General features: G+C 39.3%; 1 protein-coding gene across 2 annotated transcripts in view; it reads left to right on the forward strand.

Moving 5' to 3' along the window:
• Positions 1–18,272, forward strand: part of Trpm3 (transient receptor potential cation channel, subfamily M, member 3) — an 884,432-nt gene that overhangs the window by 651,527 nt on the left and 214,633 nt on the right. For both annotated transcript variants that reach the window (NM_001191562.1, NM_001354180.1), the window contains exon 7: positions 10,801–10,975. In NM_001191562.1, coding sequence (NP_001178491.1) covers positions 10,801–10,975 — 175 coding nt within the window. The remainder of the gene's footprint in view (positions 1–10,800; positions 10,976–18,272) is intronic.

Below are 18,272 nucleotides of genomic sequence, written 5' to 3' on the forward strand. Positions count from 1 at the left end.
ACAGGGTGGCTCTCTGTACTTTTAGCCAGATACCTCAGTAGCACTGAGGTGTGATCGTCTTTTTGCAACTCTCAGTGTCTTCCTGTCCCTTCGTCTGTCCCAAGGTGTTGTGCAGTTCACGTTTTGCTTTATTTGCAAGCATTTATTTGAACTACTGTCTGGGTGTGAAGGAGTTTGGAGTCAGAATGTTAAGAAGCCTGGGGAATCACTGTCAAAGAAGCTTACAATTCAGGGGTTGGGGGACTTTAATTAAACCAAGGCAGTAACTGCCCAAAGACATTTTTTTAATGAACAATGGGACCACAAAAGCACAGAAAATTAATACTGCCTGAGGAGGTAGGGCTTAAGAACCAGAGTTTGACAACTGAATTGGAGTCAGTGAGCAGGGGCTACAAAATAAACAGTGCCCTCTTTTTAATCCAAGTTATAATATGGACAATATAAGAAATAAACGTAGATAGAGTATAGTACCCAAAAAACCACTTTTACTGCTTAGAGGGAAAAGAAAAAGAATGTGACTTTAGGGCAATTGGCTAAATAGGCTGGAGTGAGCCCCAGAGTTAAACAGAACCCCACACCATACTGCAGTCACCTCATATCCATCTCCTTGGCAGAACTTGTGGAGAACCTGGGAGATTCCCCACCCCACCCCCATTCCATGCATGTAAGAGGAAGAAAAAGGTGTCAGAGTTGGCTGACCAAACTCAAATATTCTTTTCAAATGTACCATGGGGTAGAGAAAGGTCCATGGAATCGGTTAGTTAAAATGACTCCTCCTGAAGACAGCTGTGGGGAGAGATAGTCCTCTCTCTCCTAGGAAGCCATCTTCTCTAGGTTGGTTAGCAGAGATTACAAACAACCCTATGTGGAGGACCCTGAGGATGCTGTAGATGAACACAGGGTCAACGAGAATGCCGAGAAAGATGAAGATACAGATGTGAGCTGCACCTGGGATATACACAGAAAAATTTCAGTGCTGCTTTTATAAATGGTGAAAACCCACTAGATTTTCAAGGAAACATCATATTATTGAATAATGGCCAGCTATTACACAAAGACTCACACAAAGGCTTGGAAGTTACCAAGGGGGCCTTCAATAATCCACAGGAAAACCAGGGGACACAGACATGGGCATTTGCGTCTCTGACTTGGAGGCAATGGAAATCATAGCTCAGACAACTGAAGAGAAATTACTCCTCTTATATAATATGTAAACTTTTCTGGAGGAGGAAGTACCTTGTCGTTGTAATCATCAGACGCCAACTGGGGCAGTGTTGTAGACTTGGTTTTCCTGCTCTTCTGAATCCTAGATTTTCATGATCAACTACTCCATGGAGAACATTGTTTGGTATGATCAAATTACTAAGTTAATCTGCCAGGTAGGGAAGAGAGATGCCACCACATAGCCAAGGAGAAAAAAAAGTTCCAAAAGAGACACAGAAGGGACCATGAGAGCCCTCCTTTTTAGACTGCTGTGGCTTATTGACAAATCCATAGGGCATAGTCATAAAGGGAGCTTTTTTAAAAAAAGTTATAAAATAACACAGCAAAAATGTTTGATTCAGCCTGATAGGGATGGGGAAGAGACTAAAGAAGACTTATCTTTAATCCTGGAAACATAAAGACAAATTTCTCATAGATAGGGTAGGATGTCGAGAAGCATTCCTTGAAGGAAAAACTCTTGAAAATGATGAAAATAATTGTATTCTCCCTTAACAGGTGCAAAGCAAAATAAAATAAAATAAAATAAAACAAAACAAAATGATAATTTGAGCATGAGCATGGCCAGTTACTTCAAATTGGCAGTAACACCTCCCTCACATCTACCATGTTCTCTCTCTCTCTCTCTCTCTCTCTCTCTCTCTCTCTCTCTCTCTCTCTCTCTCTCTCTCTCTCTCTCTCTCTCTCTCTCTCTCTCTCTCTGTAAGCTTTTCCCTGCATCACAGGCCTGGTTCTTTCCTGGGAAGAACTTCCATGGTTGCCTTGACAACCCACAGTTTCCTTAACTGCTCTGCTCTTTTATTCATTCTGCCACAAAGCTCAGATGCTTGCGTGGGCTGTGTATTTGGATCTGGGCACATTTGTAAAGGAGTGTTGGTGAAATATTTTAAAGTGAAATGAGTTCAAACTTCTCTGGTTACCCTACATTTGAGAAGGCAAGGTCATCCTTTTGATGTGGGTTTTAAGCAGTACAGAGTCAAAGATTATAGCTTTGTTTGGATGAGTTTTCTTGTCGACTTAGATCAATTACATTAAAACATTCAGTCTTCAAACAATGACCCCAAAGAAAATAATGCTGGCTTTTTCTTTTTGTGAAAGTAATACCCACTTTACATCCCGTGAGACTAGATGTCCCTTTCTATTGAAATTATTCACAGCAATGCCACTTGTATGGCTTGGGAGTACACTAACATTAAGAGCAGAATATTTCCATCAGAGCTGTCAGGCCATAAGGGAATAACTTTTCCCATTAAGTCAGAAGCTGAGTTTGAAACCATTCAAAATACTTGGATATGGTTTATTGGTTTTATTATTTAGTATTCATATCTATTTCTTTAACCCACAGCACTCAAAAGACTTAATAATCTAACTAATACACTAAGAAGTATTTGAGAACTAATTTAAAAATTAACTTAATTTAAAAGTTATCTATCTCAAAGCCAGGAGGTGTTAGTGTTTTGGACACAAGATAAATGCATATGGCTTTCTCTACGTATTGCTGGTCTGCACAGGAGACTAAGCAAACTTCAAAAAAAAAGCATGTTTCAGAGTATTTCAATGTCAGAACATCTATTTGGCTTAAACATATGATTGCATTCCTTTATGAATCATTTATATATTTAAAGAGGAAACCTTTCATAAGCCTAATAAATACAAATAAGTATCTTTCCATTTGTGTTTGTTTAATCAGAAAGTTCTTATCAAGTGCCAAGCTCTGTTCTAGGATAACTTTATATATAACAATTCCTCTCTCAGCCTGATGGTCTCAGGAATCGGAGGCTTACTCTGTGTGCTGCATACTGTGCAAAGTAGCAAAATATGTGTTTAATCCAGCTATGTTCATCAAGTTACCTTTTTTACCTTCTAGGACAGAACTACTTCTAGTTCAAATTAATGTGCTATATGAAGTCTAGCCATGCTCACAAGGTAGTGATGACTAGGGAAAGGATAGACTAGAAGCAGACATATACACTGAGAATCAGTGAAAGAAATTTTGAATGTATGGGAAACACAAGATGGATAAAGGGTAAGAGTGTGCATATGGAACTGTGAAGGAAGAGATGAGAGATTCTACCCAGCTTTAGACAGGGACCCCCAGGGCTTAAGAATAAGTGTTCTCCCAGAATGAGTCAATTGAGACTTTCATGGTATGAAGTAAAAGTGGAGTACATGTGAAATAATGTCTTTCCAGGAAAACCATTGCAGTCAAAGCAAGGCCCAAGCCTAGAAATACTATATGTAGGGAGCAGCATATTTTGATGGGGTTCCCACTCTCTATGGAACCACTAAGGCTCTCAGCAGACGGGAGGGACATCCTACCCTTAAGGTTAGACAACCACACATGGTACTACTCTTAGACTACTACAAGAGGTTGGGTCAAATCCCCCTCTCACCTTGTTGCTAGGGTAACTATTCTTCATGTGCACATGGGGGGCTCTTCTTTTCAGTGGGAGAGGTTCATCAGCAAACCGTGACCATTATAACTGTTCCTACCTGGTTATCACTTAGGCTCCAACACAGAGCCCCACTTAATACCAACAGAGAGGGGCTCAATACCCAACACTGACCTTAATATTTTTTCTTACAACTCTACCTCAGACAAATAAAAATTCCACAATTCTACCCCCCAAATTTCCCTTACAAAAGTAACTTTCAAGTACAATTATAAACTCCCTGTTAGGTCGCTATACTTAGAAATGGCCCTGAGTCTCTTCAGAGTAAAGAGTAGTTTAAAAATGAATGAAGAATGCCATGGAGTATTCTGTAGAAATGAACAGGAGAAAAAGAAAGCAATGTGAGAAAGAAATATGCCTATAGGAAGAGTTGACAAACGATTCCCTACTCCCCCTGCATTCTACTTAATGGTATATCCACCTTCATCTCCTCTGTTTCACTTGCTCCCAGTGATCTCTTCCCTCCACGATGCCTCTGCCTCTGTCACAACCACTATTAATCAAGGCTTCCTCCCCTTGTCATCATGTTCTCACAGCCTATCTGCCAGGCATTTGCCTCAGCACGTTAATTCCACAATGGTAGATGTGGTCTAAAGCATGTCTCTTGCCCAACTGATCTTAAAGGAAGTTGGGCAAGGCTATAGAGTAGTTCCCTTATAAGTGGTGAGCATTTGCAGGGGACCCTCCTCAGAACTTAAGCTGGCTTACCGGAGTTCCCATTCAACCTACTCCTCAAGTGTCTCCACCATTCTATCCTTTGGCCTCTAGATGTGTAAAACAGAGTAAAGAAGACTAAGTGAAAGGTGCTGAGGAGGGGCTAAGTTAGAATTCCTATGCAAATATTTGGAGAATAAATCACACCCCAAATAGGTTAGTGTAGCAGCAGAAAAGCAAATAGAAAACTGAATTTTCCATATCAGAATTTACTTTCTCGATCTGAAGGATGAGAAATGCTAGGCTTTGTTAGGTTTTGGGTTTTACCACTGTCTGGGGAAGACACCCCATCAATGTAAGCCCTCTATCTTTGTATCTTGACAAGCCCTTATCTCTGGCTAGCTCTGAAATGTCATATATCAAGATAAAATATATTAGATATGTATTCTGGTAGATTGATCATGACTTTAAAGATAGAGGATTGTCTATGGAGGGACTTCTTTAAGTTAAAATCCAACCCAGGAATTCCTATAGTCCAGTAATAGCAGAAATGAACATTAGCCAAGTCTACGCCATTTTGCCTCCTACTCAGCCATGAAGTGAGCTGAAGACTTGGGTTCTGGCTACTTCCGCCCTCAAAGACAGACCCTGGCCATCTCACAAGGAATTTCTACCAACTAAAAACCTATATGTATTTAGTCATGAAATACCTTGTTGCATGTGATTTTAATTTAACTGCTTACTAGTCTATGTGGTATTATATTTCCATATGTTTTAGTATAGAGTTATTTGAAGAAAATCCTGCTGTAATAATAGAACATAAGATTGATCTGTATTGTGGTTTTCATTCATCACCTGGGAGTTTCATTACAATTCACTGAATATTCTTGGCCTCATTACACAATCCCAAGTAAGGACAGACACATGGCAGCTTACATACAGTACTTTGAATGGACTCCATATACTTCCAAAAATAAAGGTACTATCTAATACCTCTAGTTCCATAGAAGACCTAAGAGACACTTTTTAAAACAAGATGCATTTTTTTCTCTTATAATGTTCCTTGAAGTTTTCTGGGCCCAGTTTTTTAAGTACCTCAAAGATTCCCAATGTTTTATTTTGGGAAAAAAAAGGTTTTACTGTAATACCATCTTTGTACATAGCACTTTCTTCACTGTACCGAATATTTATTTCTCTACAGCAGAGAAACCTATAAGAAATACTTTAAGTCTAGAGAAAAAGAGAATAGTTTTTTTTTCAGTTAGACACACACTGATCAACAGCTTTAAGAGAGAGAGAGAGAGAGTTTGTGTGTGTGTGTGTGTGTGTGTGTGTGTGTGTGTGTGTGTGTGTGTGTGTGTGTTAGAAGACATCTTCCAGGATTCCATTCTCTCCTCCTACCATGTGATTCCTGAAATCAAACGTGCCCACTGAGCCATCTCACTGGCTCTGATTACAACCTTGCTTAATTTTGTTCCATCCATTTCAGACTTTACAGACCATAGAAGAAACATCATATCTAGTTACAGACACTGAGAATCTAATCTGTAAAAAAAATCTTTAGTGTTGTATAGGTTCCGTCACTACAGTAATTGCTAATGCTTCTCAAATGTGTGGGAGAGTAGGTTTGAAAAGAACAATTGTTTAGGGAGTTACTTGGTTTTCCTGGCCACTCATAAAGCCTAAACATAGAAGATGGTAGCCATGCTTTTATCGGCAGAACCAACTGTTGAGGCCATTTGAGTTAATGAGTAGGTGGAGATTTTTAATTGGATTTACGATTATATAAGTTTAGATATATGTGATGTAAAACATATTGATAAATACTAACAATATGCAGTGTTTCAAAACACATATCTTCTTGCTCAGTGGAAACTTTTTAAACACTAAGAATCCCATACTCTCCAAACTGACACAAACAAAAATTATCTGTATTCATGTTATTGCCATGGGCTTTGCTTGGTTCCTGACCAGGGACAAACTGTGTCTTGAACTGGGCACTGTCTTTAGGAGGTCATCTCATACAAGGCGCTGGAACCTCCTTTCTAAATAACCCAGACTATAATATCAGAAACTTGAGAGTTTGGTCAAGATCAATCCTTTGTGCTCTGCCCACGTGTAAATATAAACCCTTTCAATAGCATATAGATGACGTCATAGACTCATAAGTTCTTTAGAGCCCATCTGGCAACCTTGACACAGAACCGGAGTGTTAGTGTAACGAATTCTTCTCAGTGAACCAATCATTTTTGCATAACACACCAAATGCTTTCATAAGTACCTAACTGCTTATAGGTCATGGATTCATGTCAGAGGGATGGGAGAATGATAGAGGGGGAAAGGCAGAAGAGAAGTGTTAAAAACAAAAGGAAGAAAAAAAGCAAAAGCACAAAGGCTACAAGGATGACAAAGCAGTTAAAATCACTGGCTGCTCTTCCTGGGACCAAGGTCTGTACCCAAAACCATATGACAGTACATAAATATATGTAAATCAAATTCCAGGGGAATCTGATGCCCCCTTCAGGCATCTGCTGGCACCAGACATACATGTGGTACACAGACATCTAGGCAGGCAAAACTTATCCATATACACAATAAAAATAATGTTTTAATGAGTTGGAATTTAAAGTCTTCTGTTTTTTGCCAACCTCTCCTACACAATGCCCTAGTTGGTCTTGACTTACCTCAATTTAGATGCTTCCACAAGAGGTTAATGAACTTTTCTGAATTGCATACCAGCCAGAAAAAAAGATGCAACTAAAGTCAAACATGTTATCTTATGAAGAGAGAAGTAGGGTTTTGGATATAATTAGAGAGCCAAGGTCAACTGGGCCCTGCTGTACTCATGTGCATAATCTATTTCCTAAGTTATATTTTTGTTAGCTATGATGCTCCCACTTCCATAAATGCTCAGGTTGGAGTATATGGCAAGTGTGACACATCTTCTTGCTTAAGCAACTTGCATTCTAAGTTTCCCTAAGAACTACTACAAGTCTTCAGATACAGAAGACCATTTCCAATGATTACCATTAACTAAACAGTTAACCTACTTTCCTTCCAAATCAAGAGAATAATCTAGAGATCCCTCAGGATTCTACATAAACTTTTCCTAAATAACAGGCTTTTCTCCAATGTGAATCTCAGTAGCTTCCGGTAAAGTGATTGGGATACAAGCAGCCAAGTTTCAACTGAGCAAGACACAGCTTTGTAAGGACTGTTAAAGGGACTTAAATTAATTTTTGATAGTCATAAAGAAGATACCAGTGAGTTGAGCAAATCTAGAGCAGCTACAGATCCAAGAGATTCTCAAAATGTTTTTTATTTGTGCCACTCATAAAAAAATATACCATGCTTGGCTTGTAAAAGGCTATTTCATCCTATGTGGGCAAAATCCTAAAGATTGTAATTTGTTCATTTTTCTACAGATTTTCCTAAACACGTCATGCTCAAAGTATGGCTTGAAAACAAAGTGTGGGGAGAAAGATCAAAGAATGAGAGAACGAAAGGATGTTGAGGGAAGGAATGTGTCCTACAGTGCTTTACCAGGGAAGGTTCGTCCAGTCAGTATAAATGAAATGACCAAGAAAATGGAATATGGCTTCCTCAGATGTAGAATCTAGCTTGAAACCCCATGCAAGAACATGTATCAGTGAGGATCATAGCATAGTAAATGAAGGCATGTGTGTTTCAATGTGTTTAAATAAGGCTCATTATGGTCAAGTTCACTGATGAACTTCATGGATCCGTGAACCTGAAAGATGTTGCATAGACATTTTTTTCTCCGACCGGACATGCACTTCCTTTTCTAGAAAAAGTATTCCTCACTTTCACCAAAATCCACAAGTGTTCTCTGAAACTCTCTCTCCAGAAGGACTAAGATTAACACTCACAGCTTGGCTTATTACTAAATATTTAATACACTCTTCTCCTGAATTTAAAAGAGCTTAATGTTGCCAGATTTAACAAATTCTATTTGTGTTAAGCCTAATGTTTCTAAGCATAACAAGGGTCCATGCCACTCATAAGAAACTCAAGATCCTTTTGAGTGTTAAATCATTTTTTTAAACCACAGGACAAACTTCATGTATTAACACCAAAGGAAAGAGAATTTGGAGGTATTGATATATTTTGTGTTTGCTCCATCCGATTTTTAGCACTGAATTTAACTGGATTATTAATTTATAACCATGTCAGTTATCAATTCTAAATATTGGGAATCTTATCCTGAACATATTTCTGAATTTCTAGAGATTATAACAAATATAACAAATATATATATGACAAATATAATTCCAGGAAATACTTGAAATTTATTATACTCAAATTAGTCCATAAAAACTGATCCTTTGTACCTGGATATTCTTTGGAAAGGTGATTCTCATCTTTCCACTAGACCTTAAAACACAGAACATTCTAGAGGCCCATTTTAGTACCTTTACCTACATGACAACTCTGAATGGATCTGAAAGGAAAAAAAATTACTTAGTCTGTAAGTTTGACGTTAAATTGACCAATGCTTGACTCAAGAGGGAGAATTTAGAAATTTCCATACAATATTTTCCCTCCCATATTTGGGGTTGAACCCAGTGCTGTGTGAATTCTAGGAAAGTATTTTACTGCTAAGCTATATCCCTGGACAAGAAGGAATCTAGATCTGTCCTCTGAATAAGAAGCCATGTTTCTCAATGCACATTAATGGACAAATCCCCATGTAATAAGTTTTCATGGCAGCAATTTTCCCCTAAAAGAAGCATGCAGTGCAAATGTCTAGCTTTTTCTCCCCAAAGGTCTTTCAAGAGCTTACTAAATAGTCACAACGGGCAGCAATGGGACAGTCCTTCCTTCACAGACACTCAAACAGACTTCCTAAGAATCCTGATGTCCCTCTTGGAAGGGTCTCCTGGAAAGCAGAGCCTCAGGATGCTTCGCTGTCCTCTCCTTAGATTTGAAAGAATAAATCTCAACCCCCCCCCCATCTCCAGAAAACTAGTGGGGCCCCAGGCTTCCTCTCTCCCCCAGTTCTCAGTGGAGAACACAAAGGACTCACCAACCCTACCTTGACCAACACTCATTCTTTCCTCTACATATTTTAAATGGGGATTTAAAACAACATCTATTCATGTGCAGCCAGCATTTTAAACCCTTCCTTTAAGAGTAAAATCAAACTATGAAAAAAAAATCTTATCTTCTGTGACTTGGAGTTGATAAGACCCTGTGAGCTTGGCGCACTCATATTTTAGAAGGTAAACAAGTCACATAAGTCAAATAAAATCTTTTACCAGCTGAGCAAAAAACAAATCTCAGACCGTTATTTGTCACTGGGAAGCAGCTTTCTGATAAGAGCTAAAATGACACCAAAGGACAGAGAACTGAGATGTCCAAAGTTTTGGTCTTGTTTTTGTTTTGTATAAATTCATATTTACAGAGAGGGCACCGAATTTCAAGTCTGTCTTTTCTAAGAACACTTGTACGTACCCCAGAAAAACAATCCATTTTTATGTTGTTCAGTTTAACCCAGCACAATAGCAACCTCGAACAAAAGTTACCAGTGGCACTGACGATGCCTAAGGTGTCTGTGCGAAATAAACTGAATGTGGGGATCACTGTTTCTCTCATGGATGTTGGTTTTCAGTGCTTCTCCTTAATGTGTTAGGATGAATCACACACATGATGCAGACATTACAGAATTGTTACATGAAGCTTACAATGCTTTGTGGCTTGAAAGAAAGAGCTTAGATGTGCTAGGAAATATCTCTGAATCCCCTTGATTCAGCTGAATGCAACTAATATGTAGTGAGTAGAGGCGTGCACCCAGCACCTCACTCAACAAAGCAGGACGCGATTATACAGAAAATCATTCCACCCAAGTGGTGACTTTTATGATGGTGGCATCGCTGAGATCTGAAGCTCAGCAGATCAACTGTGGTCAGAACACAGACCCATAATCCAGGCAGTAGTGGAACCAGCAAGTCCCTACTGACTTTAGTGGTTTGTTTTGGTTTACTTTGTTTGTTTATTTAATACAAAGATATTTAGACCCTTCTATGGTAACCAGGGAGTTAGAAAATCTTAACTTCTATTTTCTTTTTACACAGAAAACTAAATTGCTAGATAGTTAAGACACTTCTTACATTAGTATACAGGTGCCAAAATTTTGACTGCTAGCCCAGTCTTTCTCTGTGACCCACTGCCCTTCTTCATGTATCCTAGGTTCTCAGGTGTAAAGTGGGGTAAACTCTCCTTTTTGTGAGCTGTGGGGATTGGGCAAGGTCACATGGACTTTCTGGGGGTGGGAATTCGGCTAATGAGTTCTCTACAAATGTCACTCAGTATTTTATCCCTTCATATCTCATTGCCTCCCCCGTGCTCAGTAATTTTAGTTTGTGCTTTTTTTTTCTCTTTTTGTTTATTTGGTTTGCTGGCTTTGTGTTCTTTTCTCTTTTTTTCCTTTTCTTTTCCTTTTTTAATGCAGGAATCGGTCAAGGGGTTCCAGTGGTGGCCCTCATCGTGGAAGGAGGACCCAATGTGATCTCAATTGTTTTGGAATACCTTCGAGACACCCCTCCTGTACCAGTCGTGGTCTGCGATGGCAGTGGACGGGCATCCGACATTCTGGCATTTGGGCATAAATATTCAGAAGAAGGCGGGTAAGTAAATTGCCAGGTCCCTTGGGAGACACCTGGGCACAAAGCTTCTGTTTAAAGCTTGGGAAAGAGGACATCAGAGCATGTTCTCTATGATTTAGCCAAGACCTTACAGTATGGGACAGTGGAAAGGAAGAACAGAAGTCAACATCTAAATATCCCACACAGTAACTATACATTTGGCTTTTATTGGGTTCTTATATCTACCACCCTTCTCTACTTTTATCTCTTCTAACCCCCAAACAAGAAAAAGAAGGCTATAGGGGGAAGGGAGTGTTGGTCTCTTTAGACTGCTTTCTGCTGATCAGGGTCAAGTTCCTAGGGCAAGTCCAATCTTCGTAGTTAGGATATCTCAAACCAGCAGTCCAGCAAACAGCAAAAGAAGCAGCAGCTGCTGCCACACCACTCTCAGTTCTGCCACTCTTATACCCTCTGAAGAGTCCCCAGAATTGCAAACATAAATGCTCTTCAGCTGACAGAATTATGCCCCTTCCAGAGCATAAGATAAATCATAGTCAGCTGCTGTGGAAAATCTGAAGCAGCAGCCCCATATTCTATACCTGAGATTAAAACAAAAACATATTTAAGTAACATAACTGGGATTTTTACGAAATCCACATTCTCACTGCTCTAGAGCATGGAAAATCCAGGAATGTCACACGGAGACCATGCTCATAATGAAGACGAGGGAAAGAAAGGAAGTCAAGGGATGTACTCTTTTATCCTCATCTCTCCTTCCCGTTTCCTCCCTCAAGGAAAGAGAGGCAGGAACTGGCTTATGATGAATGAAGCAGACAGCATATGGGTAACAGAGCAGAGCAGCCTGTGAGATAAGCTGGGCACCTCTTAGGCGTGAATGTTAGCACCAAGCTGCTGTAAGCACATGGGCAGACCATGTTATCCGGTAGTTCTACCTCACCCTAGAAGGTAAAACCTCTATAATTGGTAACAGCTCTGGTGGTCCTTTGTAAATTCCTCCCTGACCATCAACCCCTATGTATTTTTCCATGGACCACCAGCTCTTAAATGTCACTCTCTAATGTCCACCAGTAGAATAGTGTGGTCCAAGCACTCTGTCAGATTACGCAAGTAATTTAACACAAGGTATGCATGAGTTTAAAGAGTATAAACAGGGGGAGTCATCCAGCTTTTGCCTTCAGTTGATGTTGTTGTTGTTGTTGTTGTTGTTGTTTATTTTAGAGCACTTCGTATGAAGAGCTGCAGACAATCAAACAATCAGTGACTGCAGAGAGAGAGGCAGAACCATTCTTCTCCAGGGACAGTCCCTGTCATTAGTTAGCAAATTCTTAGTGGTCATCCCTAAACACACATACACACACACACACATACACACACACACACACACACACACAGAGGGGAGGGAGAGAGGGAGAGAGAGAGAGAGAGAGAGAGAGAGAGAGAGAGAGAGAGAGAGAGAGAGAGAGAGAATGTCATTTAAGTTCTAAACAACAACCAAGAAAACCTTTCTTACCCAGTTTTCCTAGCCTGTCGTTAGGGTGACAAAGAAGTCCTACGGGAGCTAGAGCCTTTCATAAATACAGAGTAGTCCAATGGGTGCGATGAACTGTGCAGAACATTGGGATCGAAGAAGGAACAACCTGCAGTCGCTATAGCAAATCTAATGAGCAGGACAAGCCTGCAGCTACAGTAACACAATTACAGATGAGCTAAGTAGGTGGAAGACCCACCTCCCTCCTCCACCTCCCTCCTCCCCAGACTGAAGAGATTTCACATTAGCAACTACCTACCATCTGTGTTTTCCGCATCCTAATCCTTGGCCCTCCATTTACCCACTAAAACAGTATGTCATCCAGTTTATACTGGAGCCAGCATGTGTAAGGAGGGAAGCAATGGAAGGCCGGGGCTTCCATCCCACTGGATGCCCTGACTGATTTGATGCCTAGCGATCTGACAGTTCTAAAAACATCCCAACTGAAGTTAGAGCTTACTCATTAGCAAGTTTAATTAAATTGCCATCATTGTCTTCTTCAGGAGTAAGTACCGATCCATTTTATTGCTGAGGATGTAAACAGAGGACATTTGCCCAGGGATCTTTATGTTGACTAATAAAGCAGCGTTCGATAACCTTAACTGTTTTTCTTATTTCAAAAATTTGCCACAGTCCTCATTTCTTTAAATACAGCTACATGTTCCTCTTGTCTGGAAATAAACAGAATTAGAGAGTGTGCACCTTTTGACTGTTTGTTCCTCCATAGCGTTTGCAGGTTGATTTGTGTCATACACCCTCAAAACACATACAAATTGGCATTTGGAATGCAGCTTTCCCTGTCCTTCAAGATCAAAGAACAGGGAAGATGTTCTCCACTGTTTCTAGTTATCTGAGACTATGCCCCGTGACAGCCTAAGTCCTGTGCCTTTTATGTATCATTATTTGTCATTATTTTAATATGTTCAAACATATTAAAATGTCTCATAAGGTTGTCTCTGATTATTTCTGTTTGAATATATGAGAAGTTTATCCACTTTATCATTGAGAGAGCACGGCATGATTTAATCTAGTAGAGTAGACGTTAAACTCCTTACCTCGGTCCATGAGCTCAGAGCAGCATTCCCCCTGGTTTCCTTCTGACAGGTGCTTTTGTACCCATGAAAAGCCTCAGTGGCTCCTTTAAATGTTTAAGTGCATGGAAGTTCCTCTGCTTTTTTCAATAATTATATTTAATTTTTAATTATTGTGTATATTGCTAACATACAAAAACCAATTCATTACATATAACATTTTTTAAGTATTTCCTTTTTTCCTTTTCCTCTTATTGGATTTTTTTATTTACATTTCGAACGGTATCCCTTTCCTGGTTTCCCCTCCAGAAACCTGCTATCCCATCACTCCTCCCCCTGCTTCTATGAGGGTGCTCTCCCACCCACTCATGCACTCCCTCCCGCCCCCCTGTCCTGGCATTCCCCTATACTAGGACATTGAGCCTTGACAGGACCAAGGGCCTCTCCTCCCATTGGTGCCCAAGAAGGCCATCCTCTATGTAATATATGACTGGAACCATAGGTACATCCCTGTGTTCTCTTGGGATGGTGGTTTAGTCCCTGGGAGCTCTGGGGGCTCTGATCGGTTGATATTGTTCTTTTTATGGCGTTGCAAACCCCTTCAGCTACTTCAGTCTTTTCTCTAACTCCTCCATTGGGGACCCCGTTCTTACTTCAATGGTTGACTGTGACCATCTGCCTCTGTGTTTGTCAGTCTCTGGCAGAGCCTATAATCTTGTGTCCAAGTTATGATTCCTTTCTCATGTGGATTCTTTCCTGCCTTCACCTAGACTGTTCTACACCCATCCCTAAATTAAGAATCAAAATGGTCATGTACTTCCAACTTTGTTTGGAATTCTTACTTCTATTTTATAGTCTAAGTATGTAAAATCACAGTCTATACAGAATCTACATAAATGTGAATCATGGCCAGTTATCAAAGAATATGAAATCACTCACATAATTAGTACAGAGACAATGAATTAAACATTATCTATTTAGGGGAGAGTTGAAACTTTTAAAGTATTCTGTGATACTTACATACTTATAATAAATAGAAACCTGAAGGGAAGTCTTGTGTATATGTGTATCAGTACATGTCACACATACACACACACACAGAGAGAGAGAGAGAGAGAGAGAGAGAGAGAGATGCCATGCACAATGTTGTGATGAAAACCAGCTCTCTTAGGAGAACACTCATTGTGATAAAATGGTCAGAATGTTTCTGTGTGCCATCTGAATAACTTCCAGAATTGATCATGCTTATTTCACTTGATGATAAATTCTCTAACAACACACATGCCTAGAATTTAAAGTCATTTCTAAAGAACATTATTTTGTAGCAGTGGGCTTTCTTTACATGCAAAGAGTAAAGATAAAAGGCTTGATCTTCATTCACAGGAAGGATTTCTTCTTTGGTTTTCAGACTCCAACCAAGTTAAACATTCCTCTACATATAATACATGTACATACAATGCAAATTTATATAAACAGACCTGTATAAGTAAATTCATCACTGTCCCAAAAAAATTAGATATAGGGAGCATACACATCCTAGTTCCAAAGTTTAATTTATGACTAAATTAATATTTTTACTCCTCTGTTTCACTTTGGGAATTTATATCAAGGTTTAAAGTTAATTTCATTTGTGGGTTGCTAAATAAAACAGTCCCAAGGACTGAGAAACCGTCCACGCAACTACATACCTCTTCAGTCTGTGATCTTTGAGAAATGACCTTTCTTGCCTTCCGCTGTCATCTTTGTGACCTTTCTAGTTTGTCGTTGAGATCCTTTCCGAGAATATGAATTGGAAGGAGCATATGAATTGAAAAGGAGAATCACTTTGGAAGTGAATTATAATTGGCAAAACTGATTGTCTTCCATGAACGAGATTGCCTGAGATAGAAACAGACAGACTGTGTCTATCACAGCGCAAATGGATTTGAATAAACTAGGAGACAATTGCAATTAAATGGTTTTTCTCTGTGTGGTGCTGAGAATCAAATTAAGTTCTATATTTTGTCTTTTTTCCTCCCTATCTGTTCTGTGACACGTGGTACCTGAAAGAAACGCCCCAAGTCCATATTCTCCCTTATCGTCAGGATGTACGTCCTGTTTACCTGTCAGAGTTCAGAATGAATCAAGTCTTTTCCATAACTAGTTCCATTACTGTAGAAATATTGTTCAAATTCTGCTTCTTAGTCACAAATGACTAAGCCCCATAAAATACAAATATTAAAAGCAGAAAAAAAAACTGTTAGACTTACTCACCCAGGACTTTATATGTTTGATTAAGCAGATGAACAGCATTGCCTGGTGTTTGGAACACCTTTCAGGGTACAGCGTCCTGATGTTGAAATCAGATACGTCTTTGCCTGATAACCGTCAACCTTGAGTCTAAGGCTACAGAGAAATAGGACCTCACCCCTTCATTTGTCATGTCATGAACGAGTCCCTGTCAATGATCAGTGTCAGCATAGAATGCCATCTAAGTACATGTGTGCTCTGAATCAGTGTCCCTCATCCGCCAAAAGTTTATTATTAGTGTGTGTGTGTGTGTGTGTGTGTGTGTGTGTGTGTGTGTGTCCAAAAATTATCACCTGGATTTGCCACATTTTAGATACTCTGGAAAAAGAAGCAGAACCATCTAGTAGCCAAAAAGAAAAACATACTTTAAAAGGTTTTTAATAATTTGTTCATGACGTTTGGGAAACTACCAGTGAGGCATATAACATTTGTCGTATAATGTTTTAGTGGCATTTTAGTTAGGGACAGACTATAAAAAAACATGTGAGCACTGCCTTACTCTTGGAAGTAGAAGAAATATTGTGATGCATGTTATGTGATATGGTATGTGGGGAGGTGTGGGGGTCTAGTAGGGATGACGATGTATGTGAAGATGCCTATGTGGTTTGGGGTAGGAGGGAAGGTATGGGGTGAGTGGTATGGGAAAGGTATGAGAGAATATGAGCTGTACATGTGTGTGTATGTTTAAAAAATCTTCTGAGACTTTTCTCCTTAAAGAACACTTTAGAATTTCCATGGGTTCGAATGATTGATTGATTGATTGATTGATTGATTGATTGATTTTGTGTTCCTTGCTGTTAGTCATTCTTTTTTATTTTAATTGAAAATAGGGGATTTTTTTTATCAGCCAGGATAAAGGCCTACAAACATCCACTAGCAATGAAAAGGGAAAACTTCATTGAATGGTTCCCAATTTTATGACTGAAAAATTTCTCATGGAGATGTGAAAAAAGTTTGTTTCTCTCCAAATATGCATCACATATCTAAAGACGAGAGAAAGTCATCTGGAAATCAGGCATATTAGGAACCCAGGAGCCGTAGCTCTTCCCTGGGGCACGCCATTCTGTGCGATGATCACAAATGTTTCCTCCTGCTGCTGCAAAGATTCAGGCTGACACTGAAGGGTGTCAAAAGCCCTATCATTTTCCTGTGTTACTTTCTGCAGAAAGTAATTGATCTCGATGGCCTGCACCCCAGCATGATATAGATGTAATTGGAATGTCAAGCAAGCAAGCAAGAAACAATGCCAACCATACTGATTTCAAGTGTCCATTTTAGTTTTTGTTAATTTCATCTGCCTCATCTCTTTTCTAGGATATATTTTCTATTAAAAAAAAAGTGTCAAGCTGGTTCTTTTTCACTTTTCCTAGAAATCATAGAAACAACAAAGACAAAGGACAGAAGGTGGCTTTACTGTTACTTTTGTAAACATCAACATTTATGGAGTACCTACTATGTGCATGGAGCTGCTGGAAGATGAACAAGGCATAGAGCCCTGGCACTCAGAGGCACTGTAATGAGTATTTAAGTACAGGACTACAGGATCACATGGTCACCAATAGAGAAACAGTGCTTAAGGAGCCCAGGATAAAACCCTGAGTGGGGCATTCCCAACAGCAGTTCAGCAGTATGTCAGTTATCCATAAATGACAATATAATCGACCTAGTCCCTATTCCCCTTTCCCTCAAAATCTGTGTTTAACCCAAGGGTCCATTGAATGGTAGATGAAGAATGGCTTTCTCTGTGTAACAACCCTGAAAAAAGATTTAATCCAAACAAAATGAAAGAAACTGGTAGAAGAGACTATATTTTGATATTACTGTTCTGATTTAGACTGACCTTGAACTCTAAACTCTCCTGCTTCAGCCTCCTGCAAGCTGGGATTATAAGCCTGAACTACGATAAGTGAGAAGTGGTCAAGGAGAGAAAGTCTTTGAACTGGCATTCTAGTAGTGTGTGTGTGTGTGTGTGTGTGTGTGTGTGTGTGTGTGTGTGTGTGTGTGTGTGTGTGTGTGTGTGAGAGAGAGAGAGAGAGAGAGAGAGAGAGAGAGAGAAAGAGAGAAAATTAACTTTATTTCTATTTCTATATTTAAATTCAATGTATTAAATGCAATAAAATTTAGTAAAATAATTAATGTAATATTTAATCACATGTAATTCTATATAAATATTTCTATCTTTACAATATACATCCAAATGATTTAATTGAAAGCTTAGAGAACTAATAACATGACTTTTCAAATTCATCAATCACTGGGTATTTTCTAATACTTGTTTTAGGTACTGTGGGTGTTACAAAGCATATTTTTCCTCCATGGATGCGTATGCAATCTCATGTAAAAAAAATATAGCAAACAGTTATCAGTGTGATGTTAGTGAGTTTTGAAGCAGCAGAAGGTACCACAGAGTGAGTCACTATCAATTTTCTTCGAAGAATATTAGCTTTGTCACAGTGTCCACATTCTATGT

This window comes from Rattus norvegicus, chromosome 1 (genome assembly GCF_036323735.1).
Source record: "Rattus norvegicus strain BN/NHsdMcwi chromosome 1, GRCr8, whole genome shotgun sequence".
Taxonomy (NCBI): Eukaryota; Metazoa; Chordata; class Mammalia; order Rodentia; family Muridae; genus Rattus; species Rattus norvegicus.